Source organism: Chinchilla lanigera, unplaced genomic scaffold (genome assembly GCF_000276665.1).
Source record: "Chinchilla lanigera isolate Chin_1 unplaced genomic scaffold, ChiLan1.0 scaffold00021, whole genome shotgun sequence".
NCBI classification, from domain to species: domain Eukaryota; kingdom Metazoa; phylum Chordata; class Mammalia; order Rodentia; family Chinchillidae; genus Chinchilla; species Chinchilla lanigera.
The window spans coordinates 14,360,622-14,386,586 of NW_004955422.1; the positions used below are offsets into that span (position 1 = coordinate 14,360,622).

The following is a 25,965-nucleotide window of genomic DNA, read 5'->3' on the forward strand; positions in this document are numbered from 1 at the left end:
CTGCCTGGAACCTTCCCCTGAAAATGTGTCTTGGGAGACCTGGACAGTGACTTCCAGCAGCATGGAGACCCGAGTGGGTTGATTTAGTTTTGTGGGTGGTTGTGTCGCTCTCTTTCCACTTCCCGGGCCCCCTTCAGGCCTGCGCCTGTGCTGGCTCTGTCCTCTGTCCTGCTACACACTTCCACTATTCACACTCCACTGTTGGGTCCCCAAAACTATTTGCACTCATTCTGAGGTTTGTGTGTGCCGATGCCTGTGTCCCTATTGTGAAAGGAGGCATTTGGAGGACAAGGGTACTCATAAACCTAACCTCCAGGATTACACAGATCCCAGCATCCTTCCTAGGATTTCTCAGGATTCCACAGGTCTTCTCTGACTTTCATATCACTGTCATGCTTGAGTCAAATCTATTCTGGATCGATCTTAACTAAATGTGAAATCCAACATGTTCCACAATTTGCTCCACACACCCACTTACACAAAGTGTGGAAAGGGGCTCCCTGAATTTCTAGGGATTTGCATCACACATTACAGTAGAAAGTCAACAACTAGCCTTAGGGAGCCCCTTTCCCACTGCAGGGTTGGGGCTCAGGCCTCCGGCCAACTTCTTTCCCACCAGCCTTTTCTTCCCTGCCTTCTGCCCTGCAAAGCCCAGCAAAGGCTGTCTGGAGGAGTTTAGCGCTTTTGTAACTTTGACCTCCCCGCCCCAGCCACATCTCAGCCACACATGTCAACCTCAAGTTTGTCACACACATTCCTGAACACTCTCTTGATAACAAATGATGGAACCCCAACTCAAACTAGCTTAAGGACAAAAGGGACATTTTTTGGCTCACACATCTGGACCCAGCTGTTCCAGACACAGCTGGACCCTGGGGCTGTGATGATCTTGCTCTCCTCCCCCTTCCACCCTGCTTATTGTTTTGTTCTCTCCCTCACTTTCTCTATCCATTGGCCCCAGAACATAGCTCTATCCTTAGGTAGCCACTTTGAATACAGACAAGATGGCCATCAGCTTGTATACACCAGATCAGCAAACCCTATTGAAAAGGTTATCTCTGTTCTCTTAATTCCTGCCCTAGTCTGAGCCAGGCTCTCATTGCTCCCGAGTCGGATACAAACCATTCTCAGATGTGCAACTATGCTACTGGTGTCCAAGCTGGGGGTCACTATACCACCTTTGAAGTTGCCAGTGGGTACCTGAACCTTGAAGCCTAGAAACAGGAGGGAAAATTCCTTAAAGAAGATTCGAGAAGCTGTTTCCAAAAGGCAGACTTGGCTGCTGGGTAGGCAAAAACAACAGGTGTCCACTCAAGCAAGGTATTTTCCTAAGCGGAACTGGGTGCCAGCTGTGAATATACATTTTCACTCCACTCCTCGCCTTGTTCCTGGCAGCTGTTGTGGGAATGGCTTTTACACTTTCTCTCCGTGTCCCTTACTTCTCGCCTTTGAGAGGAGACACAGGTGGTGGCGGGGCTGCTCTGGCTCAGGGTCTATGAGTTGGGCATGGGCAGCTGGCACAGGCTGTGGGGCTTCGGCTCAACAATGTCACGCAGGGCCTGGCTGCAGCTGTCCGGATGCCCTAGGGAACAGTTCTCTTCACAGTGCAGTATCCACAAGGCTTTGGTGAATCCACGAAGAGGGGGAGATTTCTTGAGAAAGCCAGAAACGGGACCACTCCTTGGGTAGGAAAGGGGAAGCTTCTGTTTATCCACAGGGGTGAGCTGGCTCAGCAGTCTTGCTTATGCCACGCACAGGAGGGATTTGGGGGAGGCAGAATGTAAGGTTCCAGTGCTGTGGGCCATGCATACATGAGCCCCTCCCCATTCAGAGGAGACAGCAATCTTGGGAGCCTTGGAAAACTTGGGGGAAAAGGCATGGATTGCACCTGTCAGGTTAAATAGGATTTTAATCAGTCATGAGGAAGGCAGAGGCTGAGCAGCTGAGTGAAGGTTCAAGGAAGAACAATGACACCAACAATACTCAGTAGAGGGCAGCAGGCAGCAGGGGTGAACTAGGTCCTTACCTGACACTTGCATGCTGACTTACCTGGTACAAGCAAGAAAAAGTGAGCGCTCAACGAAGATAAAGTGAGGCCACACACTGTCGGAATGGAAATAGTTGGAGAACTTCACAGCAGAAGAGTTCTGTGTCGTCCAGCTGCATGAACAACTTAAGGAAGAGGGAAGGGATGTAGGGCACTCATACATTCTTTTAACTCCAGGATGACATGTGGCAGGGCCACGGGCCTGAGAGCAAGGCACATGCAAGACTTTCACAAATCAGTTTTCTGACTTGTGAAGGTATCACTCAAAATTGAAAACACAGACATGATAAGGAAGGAAATAAAAATCACCCAAAGTCCCTTCACCCAAGGACAAACAGTTAACATTTTGATCTATTTCCTGTAGTCTTTTTGCTTTGGTCATATTTTTTTAAAAAAATAAAATGCAAATAACCCTACTGAGCAGGTCCACTGGCTGGAAAGGAAGATGCTGTGCTGAGTCTGGTTCCGGTTCTCTTGAGAGAGGGTGAGACTTGGCAGCTGGCGGGCCCAGCTGGGGCAGTCACCACGCCTGATGCTGCATTCGCCATCCCAGACCTCCCATTTTCCTAGAAAACAAAATTGTTTTGTTCTGCCCTGAAAACTTAGGCCCAGTTTCTGGCCTTGACAAGGCAAAGGCAGCCAAGGAATGAAAGCATCAAAAACTGGGACTGCCTTAGAAAAGTGTGACTTCACTGTCACCAGGAAATAGTGGTTGTTCCCTAGGGCCAGGCACTCTGGCTTGTTCAGCACAGAGCACCTGGCACTGCTCCATTGCCCTCTGCAGGGTCTTGGTGTCCAGATTAGCTACCCTGTCACATTCACCATGGCTTCTGCTTTCTCTGCAGCTGGGCTATCTTTTCACATCATTGTGATAGACCAACACTGGGCTCTTCAGAAGTGGGAGTGGCCAGCAGGGCCTATTAGCGTACAGCGCTTGCCGTTGACTAGAAGGAGCAGCACCAACACATCTAGGAGGAGTTGAGACCCTGCCCCCCATCCAACAATCTTCTACAACTCTGCTCTGGCTGTGTCTGCAGGTCATACTGAAGAGGAGGTACCAGGCCTGGTCTTTTGTGTCCCTGTGGAGAAACAGGCATACCCAACAGTCTCCAACACACAGGCCGGGCAGATAGCAGGCTCTCTTTTGAGTTGGAAGAAAAGCCTGTGGAGCCCCTCTCTCTGACCCTTGCTGTAGGGCCCCTCGTGCTGTTCCCAGGATTGAACCAAAGAGCACACATTCCTTTCTGGCAGGTGCAAGTTCCACCCGCTCTGAGCAGCCAACTGATGTGCACATTTTAATTTCCCAAAACACCAGCACAGGGCCCTTCTCAGGGGTCAAGTGGCTCAGCCTTGGCCCTTAGGCTTTGGAGATGGCACTTATCATGCTGGGTGTTTGTAAAGCAGGCCCCTCTTGCAGCCGCTTCTTCATTGTGTATACAAGTGATGCAGACATTGAAATATGTATTTGTGTTCTTTTTCTTATTTTCCAAAAGAACATTTGAATCCTGGATGAAGTTTTAGCTCTTTTACTTGACAACTGTATAATATAACCCAGGGTACTTGAATCTCAGCCCCAAGTCTCTAAAATGGGGGCGGTAAAATGTTCACACCAGGTTCCAGACCTGTGGGCCTCTGAATGTGCACACATTCCTCAAGGCTTACCAGTCCTTGCCTGGTCTCTCCAAGGATGTCATGGGCACAGAGCCCTTCACTCAGAGCCCTTCTCCCGGCTGCAGCTAAGTAATGTCTGCGCAGTTTCCTGCTGGAAGTCTGCCATTGGCCCCCATGGACCATGAGCTCCTGAGTTTATTTACATTTCCTTGATTGCTAGTCAGGCACAACACCTTTCCACATGCTCATCAGCCTCTTGGATTCCTCTTTTAGGATGTGCTGTTTGTCTGTTGCTCATTCTTAATTTGGCTCCTTGTATTTTTCTTATTGATTTGTAGGAGTTCTTTATATTTTGTGGTATTACTCTTTTGTGGTTATCTTTTCACTCTTTCAAATGTAATTTGATGATTAGGTCTTGACTCTAATGCAATCAAATTAATTAATCTTTTCCTTTATGGTTATTATTTTTTGGTTTTAAAAAATTCTCCCTAATCCCAAGATTATAAAGATATCTATATTCAATCATATAAGCTTTTTAGTTTTGCTTTTCATAACTGATCTTCAATCCCCTGGAATGCCAAGGAGTTTTTGGTGGGTCGTGTGAGGAAATTAAGGGTCCAGTTTAATGTTTTTCCCATGTGCATATGCAGTTGCCCCTGAACATTTTATTGAAAAGTCCATTCTCTTCAGTGATATACAGGTGACCACTGAAATACTGCAAGTGTCCATGTGTGGGGACTATCTCCTGATGCTCAGCCCTGTCCAATAAGCCTGTCAGTCTCTCTTGCCTCAGCACCATTCTTCACAATTATTGCTGTGGAAGAAGTACTAATGTTTGGTAAAACAAGTTCTTGAATATCACCAATTGCTGGCCTTTGACACTTCCAAGTAAATTTTAGAATCAGCTTGAGAAGGTCCTCACACACAAACCTTGGGATTTTTTTTTTTTATTAAAGATTTAAGGAGAATCTTTTCAGTATTGTCTTCTCATCAGTGGAATGAAGGCATTGTTCTCCAATTGTTTGTCTTCTTCAGTGTCTCTGAGTGAAGTTTTATATTTTTCTCCATAGTCCTTGCATATCTTTAAATACTTAAGATTCTTTTGTACTCACCAGCTTTGCCCAATGTTAGCATCTTACATAACCTTGATATATTGAGCAGGACTAGGAAATTAACATTAATACAACCCTATCAAGCAACAGTTACTTCCTCAGTTTAACTACTAATGTCCTTTTTCTGATCCAGGATCCAGATCCATCGTTAACTTTATTTATGGTAGCAGATCTTAATCTTCTCTGATCTGTGACAGCTACTCAGTCTTATTTTTATGAGGCTGACACTTGTAAAGAATGCTGGTCAGTTATCAGTGTTGCTCAGTTTGGGTTTGTCTAAATTTTCCCAGGATTAGACTAAGGTTATGGGTTTGGAGAGGCAGGATGTTTTTCTCATTGTATCACAGCCATGTGGTTAAGGTGGTGGGGGCCGCGTTCCTTCATTGTATCTGAACTATTTTTCCCTTTCTGTAATTTAGTCATTAGAAGCAAGTCGTTTAACCCCAGCGCACAGTGAAAGATATCGAGTTCAGCTCTGCGTTCTTCAATGAGGGTATCAGAGAATGAACATGTTTTGAAACTACCGCAGAAATAGCGGTACCGCAGTAAATTAAAACATATTTTGGGGGAGTTACTTTGAAATTCTTCCTTGAAGTTTCACCTACTAATTTCAGTATTCATTCATAGATCTTTCCTGCAGCAAATATTACTGTTGTGTATTTCTATTTTCTTCAGTCTTCCTACACTTACTATTTGCAGCTCTTTAGTAAGTAAGATTTGCCACTCTCTTTTCAATTATTTATCAGTATGGACTCAGGTATTTCTGTCGTAATCCAATACTATTCTTATTTTGTTGTTCAACTTATTCTAGCTTTGTCCACTGTTTGGTATGTGTCCCTTTGACATGCCCCATCGTTCTTTTATGTTTATTTTTGTGTTTCCTTCCTTTCTGGCACTAAACAATACTTCAGATCCATTTTATATTTTCCTGGTGTTAAGCCTTAGGATCACCCATTTGTCCAGAAAGTCTTGGTTCTTTACATTGGAGAATTTAGTAGTCCTGGTATAGAGTAAACAGGAGGTGGGCACCTATTATTGCTTATTGCTATGAGGGTGTCAGTTTCCACCTCCTCTCAGCATGGAGTTAGGAAATATAATATATATATTCTGAGTATACAATGTTGTCCATATTTCTGTTTCTCTCAGCATCTATATATCTAACCCTAATACTGATGTTTCTGACTGCAGTGTACATCCTTGATTTCCTGGCCCCAGCCCTGGCCTCCATTATGTAGGATATTTACTTATTTATAAACGATGATGTACAGGAAGTACCTTTGTATGAAACAAACTTACCTTAAAGTATATAGTGTTTGTATCAGTAATTTTCTTTTGTCTTTAGCTACTCAGTGTCAAAAAACATTGTTTTTTGTTTTTTTTTAAAACATTGTTTTTGAAAGCAACAGTAGGCCAGCTTCTTTTCCACCTGTCCTTTCAATGCTATGTCAAACATTTGTAACATAGTTAATAACCCACTGGTCATAATCTGTTTTCCTCGTAAGAACCTCCAACTTTCTGGTTGATTCTTCATTCATATATAGAAAAATTCACTTGGAAACTTACAGTTCCGTGGGCTTTGACAAATGCCTTAAGTTATACATCCACCACCACAGTATCATAAAGAGGAATTACTTTTGAAGTCCTCCTGCCCCAAACTGCTAGCAGCCATTAATCTGTTTTTGGTCCCATAATTTCTGCTTTTTAGAAAATGCCCTGGAAATTGAATCCTATAACACAAATGCTTTTGCATCTGGTTTCTTTCATTACTTAGCAAGATGCACTTGAGTTTTATTCATGTTGTGACGTGAATCATCAGTTCACTTCTTTGTATTGCTCAGTGGTATTCCACTGCGTGGCTGGAACAAATGCAACATGGTTTGTTTATCTGTTCACCTGTCCAAGGACATCTTGGTTGTTTCTAGTTTTCAACAATTGTAAGTGAAATTGCTACACATACTTATGTATATGTTTTTACAAATATAAATATTCAGATGGTGTAAATATCTGAGAAAGGGATTAAGAAACTGCCAAAGTGTTTTCCCAAGTGGCTGTGTCATTTCACATTCCCACAAACATGTGAGAGTCCAGATGCTCTGCAACCTGGTGAGTGTTTTGTATTGTTAGGTTTTGAGTTTTAGAAATTTCGCCATTCTTATAAGGTTGTAGTAGTATCTCATTGTGGTTTTAACTTGTATATCTTCAATGATTACTGTTGCTGCTTGAGTACCTTTTCATATGCTTATTTGTAATCCATTTTAAAAACTGGGCTGTTTGCTTTATTACTGTACAATTGTAAGCATTCTTTACATATTCTAGGTATAGTCATTGACTCAAGAAGTGAGATGAAAATGTTTTCTCCAAATCAGTGGTTTGTCCTCTCATTCCACTGAAAGTCTGTCACAAAGCAAAAGTTTTTAATTGTGATAAACTACAATTTGTTGATTCTTTCTGTCTTCTGGTCGAGCTGCTGCTATTGTATTTAGAATCTTTCTGCCAAATCCAAGGTCCCAGTGATTTTCTGTTTTCTTCAAAAAGTTTTATACTTTTACATTTTACTTTAGTTTTTTTAGTAAGATTGTATATATGACCTTTTACATTTTTATTTTATGATTGTTGACCATCTCTCAAATTAGACAGCAATGTTAAATTTATTAAAATTTACACATATGGACTGGGGATATAGCTCAGTGGCACAGCGATTGCCTGGCAAGTGTGAGGTGATGAGTTTGATTTCTGGTACCAGAAAAATAAATAAATAAAATTTATACATACATTCAAATACACATATATTGACACATTTACATAAAGAATAAATTTAAGAGATAGTTGTATTAGGTATGGAGAAATCTTCCTTTTTCATAAAGCAAAGATGTATCACTGTAAAAGAAAAAAAAGACATTTTCTATGATAAAAACAACATAATTAAGGTTAAAAGACCAAAGATGGACTGAGATAGTTATGCCTTATATAACAAAAGGTTACTATTTCTAATATGCAAAAGTTTCCTAAAAAGCAACAAGCAAAACGAACAACAGATATACGAAAAAGCAATTCTCCAAGAGGAAACCCAAACAGCCACCAACCCCATTGAAGACATTTAGTACAAGTGAAGATGAGAACAGACTTCAGTTTTTGCCCATGTTTGACAGGACCTACAAAGGGTACTGACAGTCAGTTTGGGCATGGGGACTTTGGTAGGGGGGTGTCAGTTGCTATAACTTACTAGAAAAGTAATCACAACATCTATTAAAACAAAGACACACCCCTCTTGCTTTGCTCCAGTACATCACCTTTTATAAATAAAGATAGGTATTTCTTGCATCATTGCCTGAAGAAGTGTCTTAAAGCTAAAAGCGCCTGGATTTCCATACAGTGGATGAATTTATTCTGGTAGAACTAAGCTATGGACTATTGTATAACTATTAAAATGATCATCAGCTCCATCTGGACATACCTAGAGGAAGACATGAGTGTGTTGCAGAGTAATAGGAACAAACTGATACAACCAGAGCTGTCCTGCACGTATAAAAAGCAATTCATGTCTAGCCTGTGTACTCTAATGAGCAGAGTGGGGCAGGAGCTAGGGATACAACTAGAGGTTAACAGTGATGACAATGGAAGATGAGGGTTATTGTGAATCAATCATTCCTCACCTTAGGAGTACTGAATTCTTTTGCAGCACTTTATATGCTGAAATAAGTTAAGAACTACTGAGTTGAGAGTGAATGCAAAAGGGATCAGTCCTCTGAGGTCCTGTGTCAGAGTCACTGAAGGGCCCAGGAATACAAGTATGAAGCCACCTATTGGGATAATTCTTCCACCTCGCTCAGGGTATAGGCAGTGGATGGGGCATCATGGCCAGAGTAAAGAGGCAGCCCTGGACTTCTAGGTGCAGGGGTCCTACTGCCCTGGCCTGTATCCCTATCAGTTTATAACTGCATCTGCAGCGGGAGCCAGTGTCTCAACCAGACCTGTGCCTGTTATCTGTGTTTTATTCTTGACCCAAACAAATGTCAGATAGGAAGCTGGGGAGAGACCAGAACATGAAGTAGGATGAGTCCTGGAATCCTGAGCTCAGCCCCAGGCAGTTGCCACACTGAGGAGGATTCACTGACCCTTTCCATTCTTGGGCACTGAGGTCTCAGGCACTCGGGGCCATCTTAAACATTTACCTACCTCACACCAATGCCTGAGGCTGAAGCTTCTGGGTACCACGTCTACTTCTCACCTGAGCCTGAGCATCCACAGGTCTCAGAGGTGAGGGTGGGCATCTGCAAGAAAGTTCTGGGGCCCCTTCATCATCAAGCCCCAAGTGGAGGTCTAATGTGCTGTTACCCACACTTTCTACAGTGAGGAAGAGCCCCACGCTGCTGGAAGTGAGCCCAGCCCACTTTCTGAGAACCAACAGCTTCGCCGAGGACCTGGATTTGGAAGGGGAGACACTGCTGGCCCCCATCACCCACGTGTCACAGTGAGTGCCCGCTCGCCCACAGAGGCTGGGCTAGAGGGGCATGGGGCTTAGAGGGGACACTTTGGCGCAGGGGTAAGGAAGGCTTGTTCTTGTGCCAGGGTGGTGTCTACTCACCCAGCACCCACTGCCTGCATTCAGGAACCTGGAGCCACCAGCTGCCATGCCTGGCCCCAGTGCCAGGCACCAGGCAGAAGAGGAAAGAACAAGGGCATTTCCCGCCGAGTCTGGGAACATGATCCTCCTGTTTTGACTTATGGAAAACCAGACTGATCATTTTCTACTTGTTTTCATGCTTTGAGTGTCTGAGAAGATTGTTTTTCTCTCCCCTTGCCCCCTCCCCCAACCCCAGAAAGAGTCGACTTTGTTTTTTAGCATTTCCCCATGGAACCCTGGCCAAAGCTCTGGGGCAGATGCCGGGTGCTGTCTGCCAGTTGCCGCTGCTGTCCTCAGGGGCTCCTTCAGGTGGAGGAAATGGCTAATTCTCCACGCCTTCCAGTTGGCCTCCCCTGAGGCACAGCTGGCCTGGGATATATGCCATCCTCCCCCGCCGTCACGGCATCACCAGGCCAATCCCTGGTGCCCAGCCATGGTGTGATTCCCCTGTGATGTGTGACTCAGTGCTCCAAACCAAGCACCCAGTGGTGACAGTCATGCAGTGGGGTCAGTGGGGCACTGGGCCCATTCTGGCCACACCCCCATGGTGGAGTTTCCTTAAGAGTCTTTGTGGGAGGATGTGGGAGCCACGCTCTCAGTCCTTCTGAGGGCTGCTTGCTGGGACTCTTTCCATTGCTTTACCAGGGTTTCTCTAGTTTGTTCTGTTCTTCTGATTCTCTGGGGGATCAGGAGATTGTCCTGAGTGAATCATGTGTACCACGTCATAGTGAGGCCCTGGACCTCTTGCTTTTGCTGCCAGCCAGGTGTGGATTTGGTCTTATAGGTGACTAAGGAAGTTGGAACTCACAGTGCTGAGACTGGCAGAGTGGAGGGCCAAAGTGAGGCCACTCTGCAGGGAGCACTGGTTGTCCTAAGGTGTGATTATGACCAAACAATCTGCCCACTATCTCCCCAGGCCATCCAGGCTCACAGGATGGTTGACTGTTGTTCAGGTTCCCAGTCAAGTCCAGGGCATGGGAGACCCCAAAGTGATGAAGACTAGAGTTCCCCAAAGTGGCTGGTGGTATGTGTGAGATGGATGGGGCACCTACTCAGGAGTGGCATCATCCAAGAGTACACTGGGAATCCCATTATGCGCCAGGATGCCACTTAGGCCTCACGAGGCCACTTAACCTATCCTTTCTTGTCCTTTGGCCACTCACCTCCTATTGGAGAGCATTGTGCTTTATTCTCACAGCCAGGGATCGTGAGGCCTTGCCAGCTCTTGCGCCCTGTGCAAACCACACATGAAGGTGTAGCAGGGAATGGTGAATGACTGGGGACCCATGTGGCCCATCACCAAGCCTACAGCTGCCCTGCAATTGCTCCTTTTAGGGCAAAGACTACTCATGCTGCCGTTAGCACATTCTGAGCCCTCTAGAGCCAGAGGCTGCCCAGCCAATCTAAAGGCAGCCTCAAGCAAGTGTGGCCTCATGGCCCAGGCTACCAGGCAGTTTCTCATGTCCCTTTTAAGACAGAAGAACTCAAGGCCTCTGCCTTCCGTGGTCCTGGCACATCATAAGCCCTTCTCAAGCTGTACTGCTGGGCCTCTGGGACTTCTACTGTTAGCTGGGTTCTGGCACAGCCATGACCTCCTCTGCAGGGAAGGAAGGCTTGGTGGAGGCTGGGAGAGGGAAGAACAAGGTTTTAGCAACAGGTTGTGATCTGACTAGAGTCAGCGTCGAGGCATTAAGGGATCTGGACATCTGAAACCTCAGGAGTTGGGTGCCGTCCCTCCAAGAAGTCCTAGCAGGGAGGGTAGGACACAGGTACAGTAAAGTGTGAGTACTTGGAGCCCAGATGCCCCTAGAGCTAAGCCCTCACCCCATCCTGAGGGAACAGGCAAGCCATAGTGGCCACTGTATTTACGCAGAGCCCAAGTGCCTGTGGGGCAGGGGCAGCCAGGCCTGTGTGCCCACACTGGGCTACGCTCCTCCATCTCCCACCCAGTATGCCTGGTGATGGATGCCCCTAATTAAACTAGGCTCCAGCTGCTCAGGGATGCAACACAGCTCTTGTGGGCAGCTGGCCTCATGGACCTGCACTAGGAAGATGGGAACGTGCCCTGATGCGCGTGCAGAGGACAAGGATGTGTACAAGGGTCTCACAGGGGGCAAAATGGGTGGGAGGTGGTTGCCGAAAGCCAGATCTATTTTTCTTCAGTATTTTACTGATGTTAAATGTATTACCATGCTGGGCCAGTTCCAGAATTCAAATTAAAAGCATAAATAAAGACACATTTTGTTTCCATCTCAAGCTCTCCCCGCCTGCAGGGCCCCAGGGAGGTGAGGTCACCACAGCCTTGATTACGGGAAGGTCCCTGGGTCTGGGCGAAGCTCCTCTTTCCGGGGCCTGTTGGCCAGTGGTAGTTTGAGGGGCAAGGAGCCAGCAAGCAGGCCTGGTGAAAACTAGGGGGTCACTGGCAAGTAGGGACTGCAGCATAGAATGCTGGGGGGCCTATGGCTTTGCCAGCCCCAGCACGGTAGGCAAGCCCCGGCAGCTCACATGCAGCCCCCAGGCCCCTGCCGGTTCGAGTGCCCTCAGCCTCACACACACCTCTCTACCAGTTCTGTCCTCCTGGGTCTGACAGGGCTGAGGGAGCCTTTCGGTCCCAAGCACTGAGCCTGACTCCTCCCCTGAAAGTCCTGCCTCAGACTTTTGGGAGTGAATAGAGATAGAAGCCACTGTTGGCAGTATGTGGGGGACTTCTATGAGAGAAGGAGAACCCTATACCCCAACAATAACCAAAATGAGTTCCCAGGATCCTGCTCTAACCACTACTGACCTCTGCCCATCAAGGGTCACTGGCAGGACAGTAGGAGAGGAATACAGACACTCTGGTGTGTGTCCTTATGCCTTACATATGGTATCCTGTCATCTGGAACTCCCTTGTCACTCATCTGGCCATCAGAGTCCTAACATCTTTTCAGCATTTGCTCCATTGTCCCTGCTTCAAGGACCCCATTCCTAGGTGCTTCCAGTCTGGGGAGCTATGGCCTTCTCTGGCTCTCAAGGTCCTAAATACCAGTAACCACTTTGCTCAGGACTGGAAGGACGCAGGGCATTATCCCCCAAACTCCAGACACAGAGAAGCCTCAGGGCTGCCACACCCCAACCCATGCAAAGAGCACCTCCTTGGCCCTGCCTGAGGATATGAAGAAAGAGATGTGGGTGCCTCCCATACATGCTGACACAGCGCCCAGGGCACAAAGCTCTGCACCTCCAAGCTCGAGGACGTGAGGGTGTGGCCTGGGTGTACTTCTCCCACAGCCACATTTGTGAAATCCTCCTTCACTGCCTCTCCCCAGCTGGTGAGCCAGCCCGGACTGGCCTAGAACCACACATCTGGCTGATTAGTTGCATATGGATACCCAACATGGATGGACCAAGAGGCCAAGCCCACCATGCACCCAGCATCCTGTGGCTCGGCCCTGCTTCATCATACGGTTTTCTTGAAGGGTCTATGAGTTGGTCCCTGGCCCATCCATCTCTCCTGTTATAGCACTTGGACAGGTGAGCCTCCTCTCAACCTCCCTCCCCATAAGGGACATTCAGGAGGCACCCTGTCCACTGAGATGGTGTGGCCAAGCAGAGGGGTGGAAAGAAAGCAGAAAGAAAGTGAGCTTACAGACTAAGGCACTGCAGAGAACCCACCAGGTGACAGTCAGCACCTCCCTGGCGAGCATGTGCTTGCCCAGTCTCTTGCGACATGACAGCTTCGAAAATCCTTGAGCAAAACCAGCCCCATGTGCGTTAATTAGAATTTCCATGTCTTCAACTTTCTCCTGGACCCTGCAGAATCTCACGCCAAGACGTTCAAGTTTCTCTTTTCCAGTGAGGCCACTGTGGCCTGGCTTTCATCTACATCACTACTAATGTCTCTTGAATTCTGCATTTGTCAGTGAGGCCAGGGCTAGCCCATGCCTTCTGGAAATAGAGGCAGATGTCACAAGTCAAGCCCTGAACTCAGCTCCATTGACTGGGGGCGGGGGTGGGGTAGCTCTTACGATGGGACCAGTTTTCCTGGGACGTTTTGGAGGGCACTGAGCAGTAGACCTCAGTAACCACCCACATTTCTCACTTGGGTTTTCAACCTGTAGACATTGGTGAGAAAGGACTGAAAGGTTCTGCTGGATCCAGTGGCCAGGGAGATGGAAAGGAGCATGCCAAGAACACATAACACCAGATTGCCTTCCCTGACCAGTCTCCTCTGAGGCTCCAGACCACCTCTGTCTGCACAAGGTGCCAAGGAAGCCCCCTGGGAGCCTGGCCGGGAGGGCTGTACAGGGGCTGTGTGAGTCACAGGATCCTCGGCAGAGCCCCACGCAGCCCCGGCCAGGCTCAAACCCGTCTCTGAAATGCACGAGGGGATTAAATGTTCTCTTAATTAAATTAAAAGCGAGGCAGAGTGGCTCAGTGGGAACGAGACAGGACTGGGAATTGGATGCCCTCAATCTGGCTCCCAGCCTGCAACAGCCCAGCTGCAGAAAGCCCCCGCTGGCCCCCTAACCTTTCCGAGCCTCGCTCTCTCCATCTGAGCACGTGAGAAGGATGCAGCAGCCTCATGGGACTGCTGCTCTGAGGCGGGAACTACACTGCCTGGAGGGAAAGCAGCAAGGTTTCTCACTTCCTTGGCCAGCCTCAGTCCTCACCATTTGCAGCCTCCAGGCCATAATGGTGCTCAGGTCCTTGGTCAGACAGGCAACACTAGAGGATATGATGAAGAGGATATCCACACCAGAGATGGCAGCAGAACAAAGGGACCCCCATATAATAAACTAGTGGTGTCATAAGAGACACTCCTAGTGTTTGTTGGGAAAGGGGTCCCAAACATCTCCCTTGTATATGCTCTGTTTAGAGCTGGAAGGGGAGACTGAGTCACAGAGCAAGCCAAAGATAGAGCTCCAGGGGTACCTGCTCTGGGGGCTTGAGGGATGCATACTCTTGAGGGGGGCTAAAGGCAAAGCCCAGCACTGACCTGTCCATCTCTCTAGTTAGGTTCAAGGAAGACTGTCCTTGTACACGGCATTCGTTTTTTAACATGTAATTTTAGGGTACAGCACACAGAAAGGGCAAAGTACACAGATCTTAAGTGCAAGCTTGATGCATTTCTCCCATCTGAGACCCAGAAAAAGCAACAGAACCCTCAGGATGCCCTTTAGGTTCCCACTTTCTGTCACTGATACCCCAAAAATAACCACAAGCCCAGCTTCCAGCAACAATAGCTAGCATTACCCGTCCCTGAGTTTTACATAGATAGAATCACACAGTGTGTGCCTCTCTGTCTGACTCTCTGTGTCTTACCCAAGGGGCCGAAGAGAGCAGTGGCTCTACTAGGCTCCTCGCTATCTGGTGCTCCACCATGTGCCTGGCCTGCACTTTGTTTATTTATTCTACTACCTATAGCCACTGGACAGTTTCTGGTATGGGGCTGCTAAGGATATTTTGTATATAAATATATGGTTGTGTTTCTGCTGAACAAATGCCTAGATGTGGAACTGAAGATCACTGGATGGCCAGATATTTACTGTCAATAAATACTGCCAGTTTCTTGAAGCAGTCATCCCAATTTACACTGCAATTGGCAGTGTATCAGCTGAGCATTCAGAGTCCTCTGCATCCTCTCAAATACTTGGTATTTTTCATTGTTTCCTTCTTAGCCACGCTGGTAGATGTCCACTGGCACCAAATGGTCATTTTAATTTGTAGTAATCCTGATGGGTAATAAAGTTAAGTCCCTTTCCATGTTCTTATTTCATCACATATATCATCCTTTGTAAAACGCCCACATCTTCTGCCTGTTTCAGGTGGGGCATGTCTTTATTTATTTATTTTTAAACAAAGTTGTAGTTCTTTATATCTTTACATACTCTGGATATCCTGGATATGAGTCATTTGCCGTGTGTGTGTGTGTGTGTGTGTGTGTGTGTGTGTGTGTGTGTTTCAAATCTGGCTCCCCCTCTGCATGTTGCCCCCCCCTTGATGGTGTCTTAAGAACAGAAGGTCTTAATTTTAATGTGGTCCAGTTAATCAAACATTTCCTCTCTGGATAGTGCTGTTTATGTCCTACTTAAGAAACTTTGACTACTCCAAGGTCATAAAGATACTCTGGTTTGTTCCGAAGCTTTATTAGCTCACCTTTCACATGTAGATCTACAGTCCATCTGGAACAGATTTTTGTGTCCAATGTGAGGCTGAGGTCAAAGTATGCTTTTCTTGCACTTGGCTATCCAGTTTGACTCAGCACCCTTTATTGAAAAGACCATCCTGTCCCCATTGCCCTGTACTATCAGCACCACTGTATATCAGCTCACTATCGACATGGGGCTCTGTTCCTGGACCCTACTCAGTTGTACTGGTCAGATCTGAGTTGTTCTTTTGGGCCAATGCCATAGTTCATTATCACTGTAGTTTGCTAACGGATCTTGACAGCTGGGCATGCAGGCTCTGGTTGGTCTTCCCCATGACTGGCTGGGTTTTGTAGGGCCTCTGTCTCACCATACACTTGCCAGCTTTCATGGAAAATGTCCCCTAGAGTTGCATTGGCCATCTAGATGGGCACAGGAGAACAGATCTCTGTACTGTATTAGGGCTCCTGAACCATGGCCTGACGTGTTCCTCATTTAGTTAGATCATCTTTTATTTTTCTTATTGTGTCCTATAGTTTTCAATATAGGGGTAGAGATCAGCTTGTCGGACTTATTTTTTATTAGCTGACAGTTTGGTTTGGTATATGTTCCCCAGCTGGAGGAACAATGTCCCCAGGAAACCTTGGCGATCTTGGGTCATTATCTCATCCACACAACCCCAGGGGTTCTTGCCTAACCTCTGTAAGCTGCAGTTTCCTTTTGCATACATTGGGAATATATTATCAATATATTGAGTGTAAGAACTCCAGGAGATTGGGTAAGGTATCCAGCCATATGCCTGACATAGGGAAAGGCCTGATAAATGTTAGCCAGTATAAAATGGCATGCTGCACTGACAGACCCTGTGGGGACATCCCTTATTTGGCATGAGAACTTCTACAACTGCCAGGTCATGCCAGGTATGGTGGCACACACCTGTAATCTCAGCACTCAGGAGGCTGAAGCAGGGGACTGCTACAAGTTTCAGGCTAACCTGAGCTACATAGACAGTTCAAGGCCAGCCTGAACTACATAGTGAACCTGTCTCAAAAAATCAAAAATAAGCTGGGCATGGTGGTACACACCTATAATCCCAGCACTCAGGGAGCTGAGGCAGGAAGATCGCCATGCATTGAGGCCAGCCTGGGACACACAGTAAGTTTAAGACCAGCTGGAACTGTGTAGAGAGACCCTATCTCAAAAAAATTTTTAATTAGTTAATTAAAACTGCCAAGTCATGAGTTTCCATGGGATACAAATAAGATTGGGCTATCAAACACTGTCCTTAACATGATGTACCTAGAGGCCTGGGACTCAAGTCTTAGGGTGGTCTGGAGTCAGATGGTGACAGGGGAAGTTGGCAGGGTAGCCACACAGTATGGAAGAAGTGAGAAGAAGCCTGTGCTCTGTGATAGTCACAGACGCCTGGGGTGCATGTCATTTGTCCTCATCACAGTTGGGCCAATGCTGGCACCCACCTTTAGGCAGAGTAAGAAGCCGGATGGGTTATGTGTTCTGCCTCCCCTTAACCCTGCATGTGACAGGGCAATCAATGTGGCTTGCCTCTGTCTCTGGAAAAGCCATAAGTAACCAATGAAAAGAGGGCAGCAGCCAGATGGGACAGCAGTATAGCATTCGCAGACTTAGAGGCTACAGAGCATCCCCGAGGTCAGTCACCCAGGATCCTAGACAAGGAAATTGAAGCCTCACAAACGAAAAGACTGCTGTCACCCAGGAGATGATGGCAGAAGCAGGGCTCATTCCCAGACATATTCTCACTTACAGGAGCCTGAGTCTCTGGCAGAAGACAGGCTGGAGTCGTGAGGGTTGGGAGGTCAGCAATGAGGAAGCATTGAAACAAAGGGCTTCTATGATCCTTGGCACAGGAGGGAGCTGTGCATAATGGGATGGCCTGGATACTGATCATGTGTGTTTTATAGCTACTTTCTGCAAGGGGAATTCTGTGAGTTCAGCCTCTATAGAACCACAGACATAGTACTACCAGGAAGGAGGCCAAGGGCCTTGGGCAAAGCTGACCTGTCTTTTTACAATGCAGAGTGGCCCCGCTTTGTGGCTTCTCATGGTGGCCTCACTAAGCTTTCTAGGAACAGATCTTCTAGAGATAGGGCAAGTACAACATCCTAGGCAGGGACCACAGCTGAGGTACAAGTCCTTGGCAGCTCTGGCAGTGACTAGCTAGCTAGTAGAGGAGGTCTGACTGTAAATTTGTCAGATCTGATTAGCTCCATGAGAAACCTGGGGTGCCATCTTGAAAGCAGTGGGAAAGGAAGAGAAATAAAAGAGACAGAGATAGATGGGAATCCAGGATCAGCCTCAAAGCCAGGCTGCTCTGCCTCCTCAGCTCTGGCCCCACATCTGCTTTGATCTTCTCTTTAAGTTATCTCTCCACACATGTGGCTGCAGCCCCCGAGGCTCCCTCTGGGATGGCAGGAGGTGCAAGGACATTTAGCAGGCCTCTCCTGGGGACTCAGGACATTCACACAGCCTCTCCTACTTCAGTGGGCATGAGAAATAGCGGGGGGGAAAAGCTCTGAGAAAAGGATTATTTTGGGTTTGATTCAAGGATCATTTTTACTCTTCCTGCCTTTTTTTTTAAGACCTTGGTACAGAGCCCTCATATTAGATCAGACTGCACTGCACCCGAAGTGTAATTTTACCGTAACAGTGGCCTGTGGTGCCCTCCTGGGGAAACTGAGGCAGAGCACAAGGGTGAGTTTACAAGGTGATAGAGAGTACTTGGGAGGTGGTGTGGCAGGCAGGGCTGTGCATAGAGAATAGAGTGACACACACATTCACACTCCATCAGGGTCCTTCCCAGATGGACCCACATAACCTTGCTGTGGTTATGGGCGTATGCTGCTACTCTCAGGGAGCCAAGCCCAGCCGGGAGGTGAATGACATCAGGAGGCTAGCCTCTGGGCCCCACTATCATTCTACTGGCATCTGGTCTCTCTCTATCCAGGGGTAGAAAGAGTAGGGCCAAGGTCAAATTGGAGCTTCTGACCTAAGCCCCCTCGGGTGCATTCTGGACTTATGCCCTTGCTCTTGCCTGCATTCAGGCCCAGTTTCCTCCCCCGCTCCCTGTTCCAGACTGGGACAACTGTCCTCTGCCCTAAGGGATATTTCTTCTCCTACCTAATCCTTCCTCTTGGGCCTTTTGGAGGTGGGCTTATTTTTCACTGTTTTCTTTAGGTTCATGTCTGGATTTGTTAAGTTAAACTAAAACCCTTCCAGTCCAAAACACTTGAATGCTTTATTTTTCTGCTTTTCCTTTTGAACTGTCCCACAAACCCAACCAGCTGAGTGTGTGGGCTCCAGGTGGAAGTGTGAGGGGATCTGGCATGGCTGGGCTTGGCCAGCAGCAGGAGGGGCTTTAGGGTGCAGTTGGCCTTCAGTGAAGTAATGCTTGGTAAAAAGCTCTGTGCTTTGACCAAGCTCAGGCTGGGTTGTGCATAGGAGCAGGGGTGGGGCTGTCCACCCCAGGGACTCAGATGGGATTCACATGAGAACTTCTCCTCACATCTCATGGCAGTACCTAGGAGCTCTGTGCTGCCAGGCCCCTCCACCACCAGCCTATACACTGTAATGAGAAGTGACTTTATCAGACTACTTCATCAGACTGCACAGCCTGAGTTTTGGTCAGAAAAACATTCCTTTCAGCATCAAGAGATGGACAAATGGGAATAGGACCCAAAGACTAGAGATAAGACGACCTTGCCCAGAAACCAAGGCCTGCTAATGGTAGGGCCAGAGGCCAGAGTGCCTGATTCCTAGTCCCCTGCTTTTTTGCTGTTGTGCTAGGGCCTATCTCCTATACCTGGCTCTGCCAGTCCCCATCACTAGGGCTTGTACAAGTGCCCCCAGGCTTGGCAGCTGCCTGAGGTACTGCCTTGAGCACCCCACCCTGGCCAACTGACTGCTGGATAAGCCATACTTGCCACTCAAGGCTCTAGGCCTGGCCCTTGAGGGGCCTGTATACTATCTCCCAGATAATGAGAAATAGTGACTCCCAACCAAGTCCACTCCAGGCTCTGCCAGGAAGGAAAAGTTGGCAGAGCTGAATCATGACATAAATACTTAAAGATGAAGTCTAGGGCTGGCCAAAAGGGACAGTGAAGTTGGCTGCTCAGGCCATAATAGCACTTCATGGTACAGTCAGAAGACTTAAAGAAAAACACTATTCCTGACCCAGGCAGGAGGATCAGTATGAGCCCCACAGCCAAGGACAGAAGCTCAACTGTGGCTTAATATGTAGAGTCCTGTGTAGACTTTAGGAACAGGTGAAATGTCAAGGCCCAAGCTGCCAACCTAGAGCTTTCTCCCGAGTCAATCTCAGGAGAAATCATCTGGACAACTAAGAGACTGCAGCATTTGAAAATAGTCTTATTAGCAAACCAAGAGAACAGTAGGAAAGGAGTTCAACTTGGCCTTTGTTTAGCAAATCCTCTGCCTGGGCACTAGGCCCTGTTGGTTCTAACTTGGTGCCAGGCTTCACTGAACACAAGCATAAATGTTCCTGCTTATCATAACTGCTTGTCCATTCTAACAACCTGCAGAATGGTCACTCTACCTATCCTCTACCTGCCTCAAGGGGCAAAGTCCAAATACTTGGGCTAAAGAGAAGTATGAGCAGCCTTGTCCACTTTGCCTCTGCTAATCACGACCCTTGACTCATTACCTGGTCTACATAAGCCTTTTCCTATAAATGTTTAACTCCCAGGGGTGCCGGACCTTCTTATTAGTACGTTGGGAACCTCTGGTAGAGAAAGGCTATGTCAGCCTTTAAAAGCGGCCCTTCATTCCCAGGTCTGCCAGTGTTGCAGTCAGTCAAGTGAAGGCTGGATGTAAAGAAGGACTTCCTGAAAACAGGCATGGGAAGGCCTGGAAGTTTAGTCCCAGAGGCTGGCGGTCAGGGAGCGAGTGTGTCTTCTTCCACGGACGTCAGAAGATACCCTGCTTTGGAGGACTCTCCGGTGCTTCGCAGCTGCTGTGAGCCTGCGGTGTGAGCCTCTCACTTGTCCTGCTGTCCCGTGGGGGCCTGGGCAGGTCTCCCCTTGGTGGGAAGGGAGGTGTGCAGGCTGCTTTGCTGGGCCACCCAGAGTGGGCTCAGGAAGAGAAGGAATGCGACTGAGGCTGGGTGTGGCTGTGGAGAGCACAGTCAGTTGTGGGTTTGTCTTGGGGCCTAGAGAGACGTGAACGGAGATGGAGGCCCCTCTCTCCCAGCCCCCAGCACACACACTAGGACCTTTCTTCCTTGTACAGCCATGGAACTGGAGGCCAAGGGCACCCTCTGGAAGTCTGAATTCCATTCGCTCTTGGCAGAGAGCAGCTTCCTGCTTGGGGAAGGTGTGCATGTGTGTGTGCACACAACCATGGAGACTGGCAGAAGGTGGAGGCATGTGGGTGGAGGCTGTTTGACAAGATGAGAAGATGGCCCTAGTGTTCCTAGGCACCGGATGGTACTTGCAAAGCTGGCCCTGGGAGCTAGACAAATACCTCCAGTGCCTGGATCAGAAACATGCAGGTGGCACTGCCTTTGAAATAGGCTTTGGTTTGAAACAGCCACAGTGAAACATGCTTGTGAACTGGAAAGCCAGAACTTTTTGCGAAATAATTTGAAAAGTTTGTTGAACCTTAAACCTTTCCTGATGACTCCTTCCTTCTGAACTTCACTCATTAAAGTTGCTCCGATCCCAGCCCAGTGCCAGACCAGCTTCCTGGAAACTCTTGCCAACTGCTGGCCTTTGGAAAGGCTTGTCACCCTAATAGCTGTTTAAAAAAAAATGCTCACTGGGCACCTTGGCTGCAGGGTCTGAAAAGTCCTTTGTGTTAGCTCCAGCTGCAGAGTTTTTCCAGGCTTCGCTTCTGGGGCTGCCTGGAGCTGTTTCTCTTCGTTTCCTCTTACAGTGGCGGGTACTCGGCTGGCTTCTTCCCGCCCAACTTCTCTGCCAGAGTCCAGGTGGGGGACAGGGATGCCAAGGGCAGAGCCCTGGAGAGGCTGATTGTGAGCATGTCCTGAGTGGGCAGGCCTAGAGGGAAGCTCACCAACTCTTCTTCCCCTCCCCCTACTGGGGTTAGGGTTGCAGTGGGGAGAGGTGAGGGCCCCTCTTAGATCAACTTTGTGTCATTTCCCTAGAAGAGCCCGAGCCAAACAACCTCCCAAGGGAGCTGTTTCAGTAGTGAAGATAACTCACCCCTCCCAAAAGCAGCGTTTGGGCAATTTAAAGCACAAATGTAGAACAGAATCTAAGTTAATAGTTACAAAGAAATGAGTTTAAAATGTGGATTAGCGTTAGGAAACATTTAAATTAATATAGACATTAGGCAAATCAAAAAATACATTGTTTGTTGTCATTGCAGATTAATCAAAATCGCAGACTACCTGAAAATAGGAAAAAAGTTACATAAAAACTTAAATATTTAATGAGACACAGCAGTCAGAACATGCTGTGCTCATTCGCTTCTTTCAGAGTCACTCCCCTCAAAATCCTATAGCAAAGAGACCTAGTAATGGGGCTCATTTTGCCAGAGCCTCGCATCCTCTACAGATGGGGTAGGGGTGCCCCCACCAGCACAGGGTAGCAGGGTCCCCAGGACCCGCCCAGGGCCTGCCTGCCCTCAAGCTGGCTCTGCCTTTCCCTTTCAAAAACCTCTTTGTGCTGGAGCAGCCCCTGCTCCACCAAGTGACAGGAACCAGACTCAGCTCCATGCATGAGGAGCGCTGCTCACAAGGCATGCCATCCACGCTGTTCGCAGGACCGTGGGCTGCCCACCATCCATCCACAGCCTGGCAAACCCCAGCCACACTGGAGAGTAAGCCATTCTTAATGTACCAGTGCAGTGCTCAAAAATCATAATAAAATAGGCTTTACACGCAATAAGTTCTGATAACACAAATTCAGAGTACAAAAGGAAATACAGTGAAAATGGAGACTGTTCCATCCTGATTCCTAAGTTTCCTTCCCTAAAAATTACCACTGTCAGCAATTTCATACTGGATCTTTCTAGAGGGATTTTATTTGAGCAAATCTATGTGTATCTGCATGTGCATATACTTATATTGATCTCCTTTTCATACAAATAGTAACATGATACATTTATGTATATTTCTTTGTACTGGCTTTGTGACTTCCCACTTAGATATGCTGTACTTCCCTTTGAGCTGCCTATACAATACTGATTTACTGTGTGTAGTATATCTGAGAAGCATTTTTCTTTCCAAATGTTACATGGGCACATGCATACAGATCCCAGTGATAAGAATAGGTGACAGTTCTAAACAGTGTAGCTGATGTGCTGTGTTCACATATTCTGTGGGGAGCGTGGCACAAGACTGGACGGTCCTCAGACAGGACACACTCCACTACAGAGGCTGTTAGCTGTAGTCTTCCCCTGGCACCCACCCCATTTCTAGCAAAGCCTGGGCCTCCATTGCCTGGCCAAAGGCATGTGGGTATTAGTACAGGAAGGCTCTAAACAGGTTCAACAATATCACCCGGAGTGTTCAACAGCTACCCTTCCAAGGGGCCTTTAAGAAATGAGTAGGACTGTTCAGACTCAAATGAGCAGTCCATGAAGGCCTTCTGAGAAAGGTACAGTGGATACTGTGAAAGGGAACGAAACTGCTCAAAGGGAAGGAACACTGGGATGAGGGAAAGGAGGAAAAAAAAGAAAGAAGGAAGGGAAAAATACATATGTATATACACAGGATAGCTGGGATAACTGTATTGCTTTTTTTTTTTTTTTTTTTTTTCTGTTTTTTTTTTTTTTTTTTGGTACCGGGAATCGAACTCAGGACCTCATGCTTGCCAAGCAGGTGCTTGGGCTGCTAAGCTATATCCCCAGCCCCTTCTCCTGGTCTATTGAAAGGAACAGTCAATGCTGAAATTTTTTTGACCAATTTTGCATGCTTCTATCTGGTAATCTGAACAACTAATTTGAAGACAACAATATGCAATATAACAACCGTTGTTGAATTCCTATCATCTTGTTTAGTGAAATTCTATATCATTTCTAATGTTTTTTTTTAAATTTTTTATTCTCTTTAAAACAAAAAAAGACCTTGGGCATTTCAAATAGCAGCACTGACACACAGCTTGGCAGGAGATGGCCAACAGTTCTATGCACAGGGACCAGGGGGCATGATGGTTTATGGCATGAAGCAACCCCAGAATGCTTGAGAATTGAGTGGTTGCCAATGTGCTAGGCACAGAGGCCACACTGTAATGAAACCTTTCAGATTTGACTGGAGAGCCCTCCTGCATCTTGGTAAGCACTCAGCACCAGTGTGCGCTATTGAAAAGCGAAGATGCTAGTGTGCTCTCTCTGGAGAAGGATCTATATTAAGACATCTAGCAAATCTTTTCATTAACAGCTGCAGAGCTTTCTATTGTGCCATGATTTATGGAACAACTCCCCTATTGATGGATGTATAGGGTGGTTAAAAATAGCCATTTACCATTCAAATATATTCACTAATGAGCCGACCATTTATGAAATTAGCTCCCTTTGAAACATCCCTCTCCGCGGAACAGTTTCTCCCCAACCGTCTTATCCCCCTGCCCCTACTTGCGTCTCTGTTAACTGATCCTTTTCTAGGCTGTCTCTTGTCCAGTAAAGGCAATAAAGCCCACACAGTGTGAATCACTTATAAAGAGGAATGGTAAACTTGCTGAGATTGGGGGTTTCATCAAGTTAAGGAAAGTGATACTGAAGAATTTCTCCAGTGGTGATTGGACACAGACCAGTTATTAAAGAAAAAAAGCCAAGGCTGGTGCCTAGATAAGCATTTCAAGGGAGAACAAATGAGATCAAGAAAGATGCAGCATGGCTCCTTGGAGAAGCTAGGAAGTCCTGTCATATTCTGTAAGTGGTCCTCCTCTCTGTGCCAGGGCTGCCAGAATCCCTTATCAAGTCAAAGAGGTCCTGGAACATTACCATAGTATGTTTTACAAAATAAACCAACCCCTTTTATTTAGTTGCATTTCTAAACTGAGTATATATTTGCAATTACAACAACTACTACTATATATAAAGTATCTTCATAAGTACTGTTTTTCATTCCATCATATGCTTATTGTAACCTTTTGGTCTCCATTATAGTGGATTCATTTTAAGAGGTCCTTTCCCCCTCATTTCTAGAAGAATTGGATTATTTGTACAAGTATAGATGGGTATTGCCAAAGACAGTAAAAGTTGTGCCCACTTACACCTTTGTGAGAATTATACAAACGTACCTCTTGCCCCGCACCCTCGCCAACAAGTATTCAATCATGACTTTTATCTTTACTAATTTGATAGATTAAAAAATGGTATACTGGAGCTTTAATTTACTGGAGCTGTTTTATTCAAAGCAAAGTTCTTATCTTCTCGGAAGATTAAAAGCTTTTGCTTTTGCTTTTTTATGAGCCATCACTTCATATCCTTTGGACTGTTTACTTCTTACTGATTCACAGGATATCTCTATGTCACATATTTTCAAAATATTTCATCCTACTTTTTCTTTGGTCTATATCTCTACTGGTGGAATTGTTTAAATTTCCCATAGTAAACTCTATCACTGTCTTTTACGATTTGGGATCCTTGTCTGAAATTTTAAAATAGCTTCCTCATTCTGAGGTTGTTTTAATAAATTTTCCCACATTTTCTTCCATCGTTTTTTTATCTTATGCTTGACATTTAAATCATTGCTTTATCTGGATTTTGTTGTAAAGAGTCACTAAATCCAATTTATTTTCCATATGTTTATGTACTTGTCCCAACACTATTTATTTGAGTACATCATCTTCTCTCCACTGATTTCAACTGCTACTTTTATCATATCTCAAACTCTCATTTAATTTGTGTCCATTTCTAAACTGTCCTGGCCTGGGAAAAGGTCTGTGAACAAGCCAGAGCTCAGCTATTTCATTAGGCAACTTTATAACATCCTTATCTCTGTGGCAGGATTTTTCTGGTCTGTTACTTAAGAGCCAGAAGGAAGGCAAATTTGGGTAAATAACATCAATACCAGGAAAAAAAAATTGCAAATGCATCTTCCTAAGACTATTCAGGATGGATGAATAATCTGAAACCTGCTCCGTTTGTCTGAGGCTGTGAACAATGAGGGGAAACAGCCCCAACTATGTGATGGAGATTGTCATACCACACCAGGAAGGGTATGGGGCCAGGCTGCAACTTGTTTGTCCTTTATAGGACATGTGTATTGTTTTCACATGAACTTCAGAATCTTCTTGCCTAATTCTTTTAAAAAAGTGTGCATATCCACCCATATGCTGTTAATATTTTCTACTGAAATGTCATTCAATTTAGATTAATTTAGAAGAATTACTTATTCAAAAATAGAAAAGTCCTTTTAGCCACAAGTCAAAGGAGTTAATCAATGTGTTCAAATTATAGTATTCTTCCATATATTTTTAGATC

General features: G+C 46.4%; 1 protein-coding gene across 3 annotated transcripts in view; it reads left to right on the plus strand.

Annotated features, from left to right (window-relative positions):
• Kcnq1 (potassium channel, voltage gated KQT-like subfamily Q, member 1) overlaps positions 1–25,965 on the plus strand; it is a 331,994-nt gene that overhangs the window by 148,059 nt on the left and 157,970 nt on the right. For all 3 annotated transcript variants that reach the window (XM_005384206.2, XM_013514208.1, XM_013514209.1), the window contains one exon: positions 9,121–9,241. In XM_005384206.2, the coding sequence (XP_005384263.1) occupies positions 9,121–9,241 (121 nt within the window). The remainder of the gene's footprint in view (positions 1–9,120; positions 9,242–25,965) is intronic.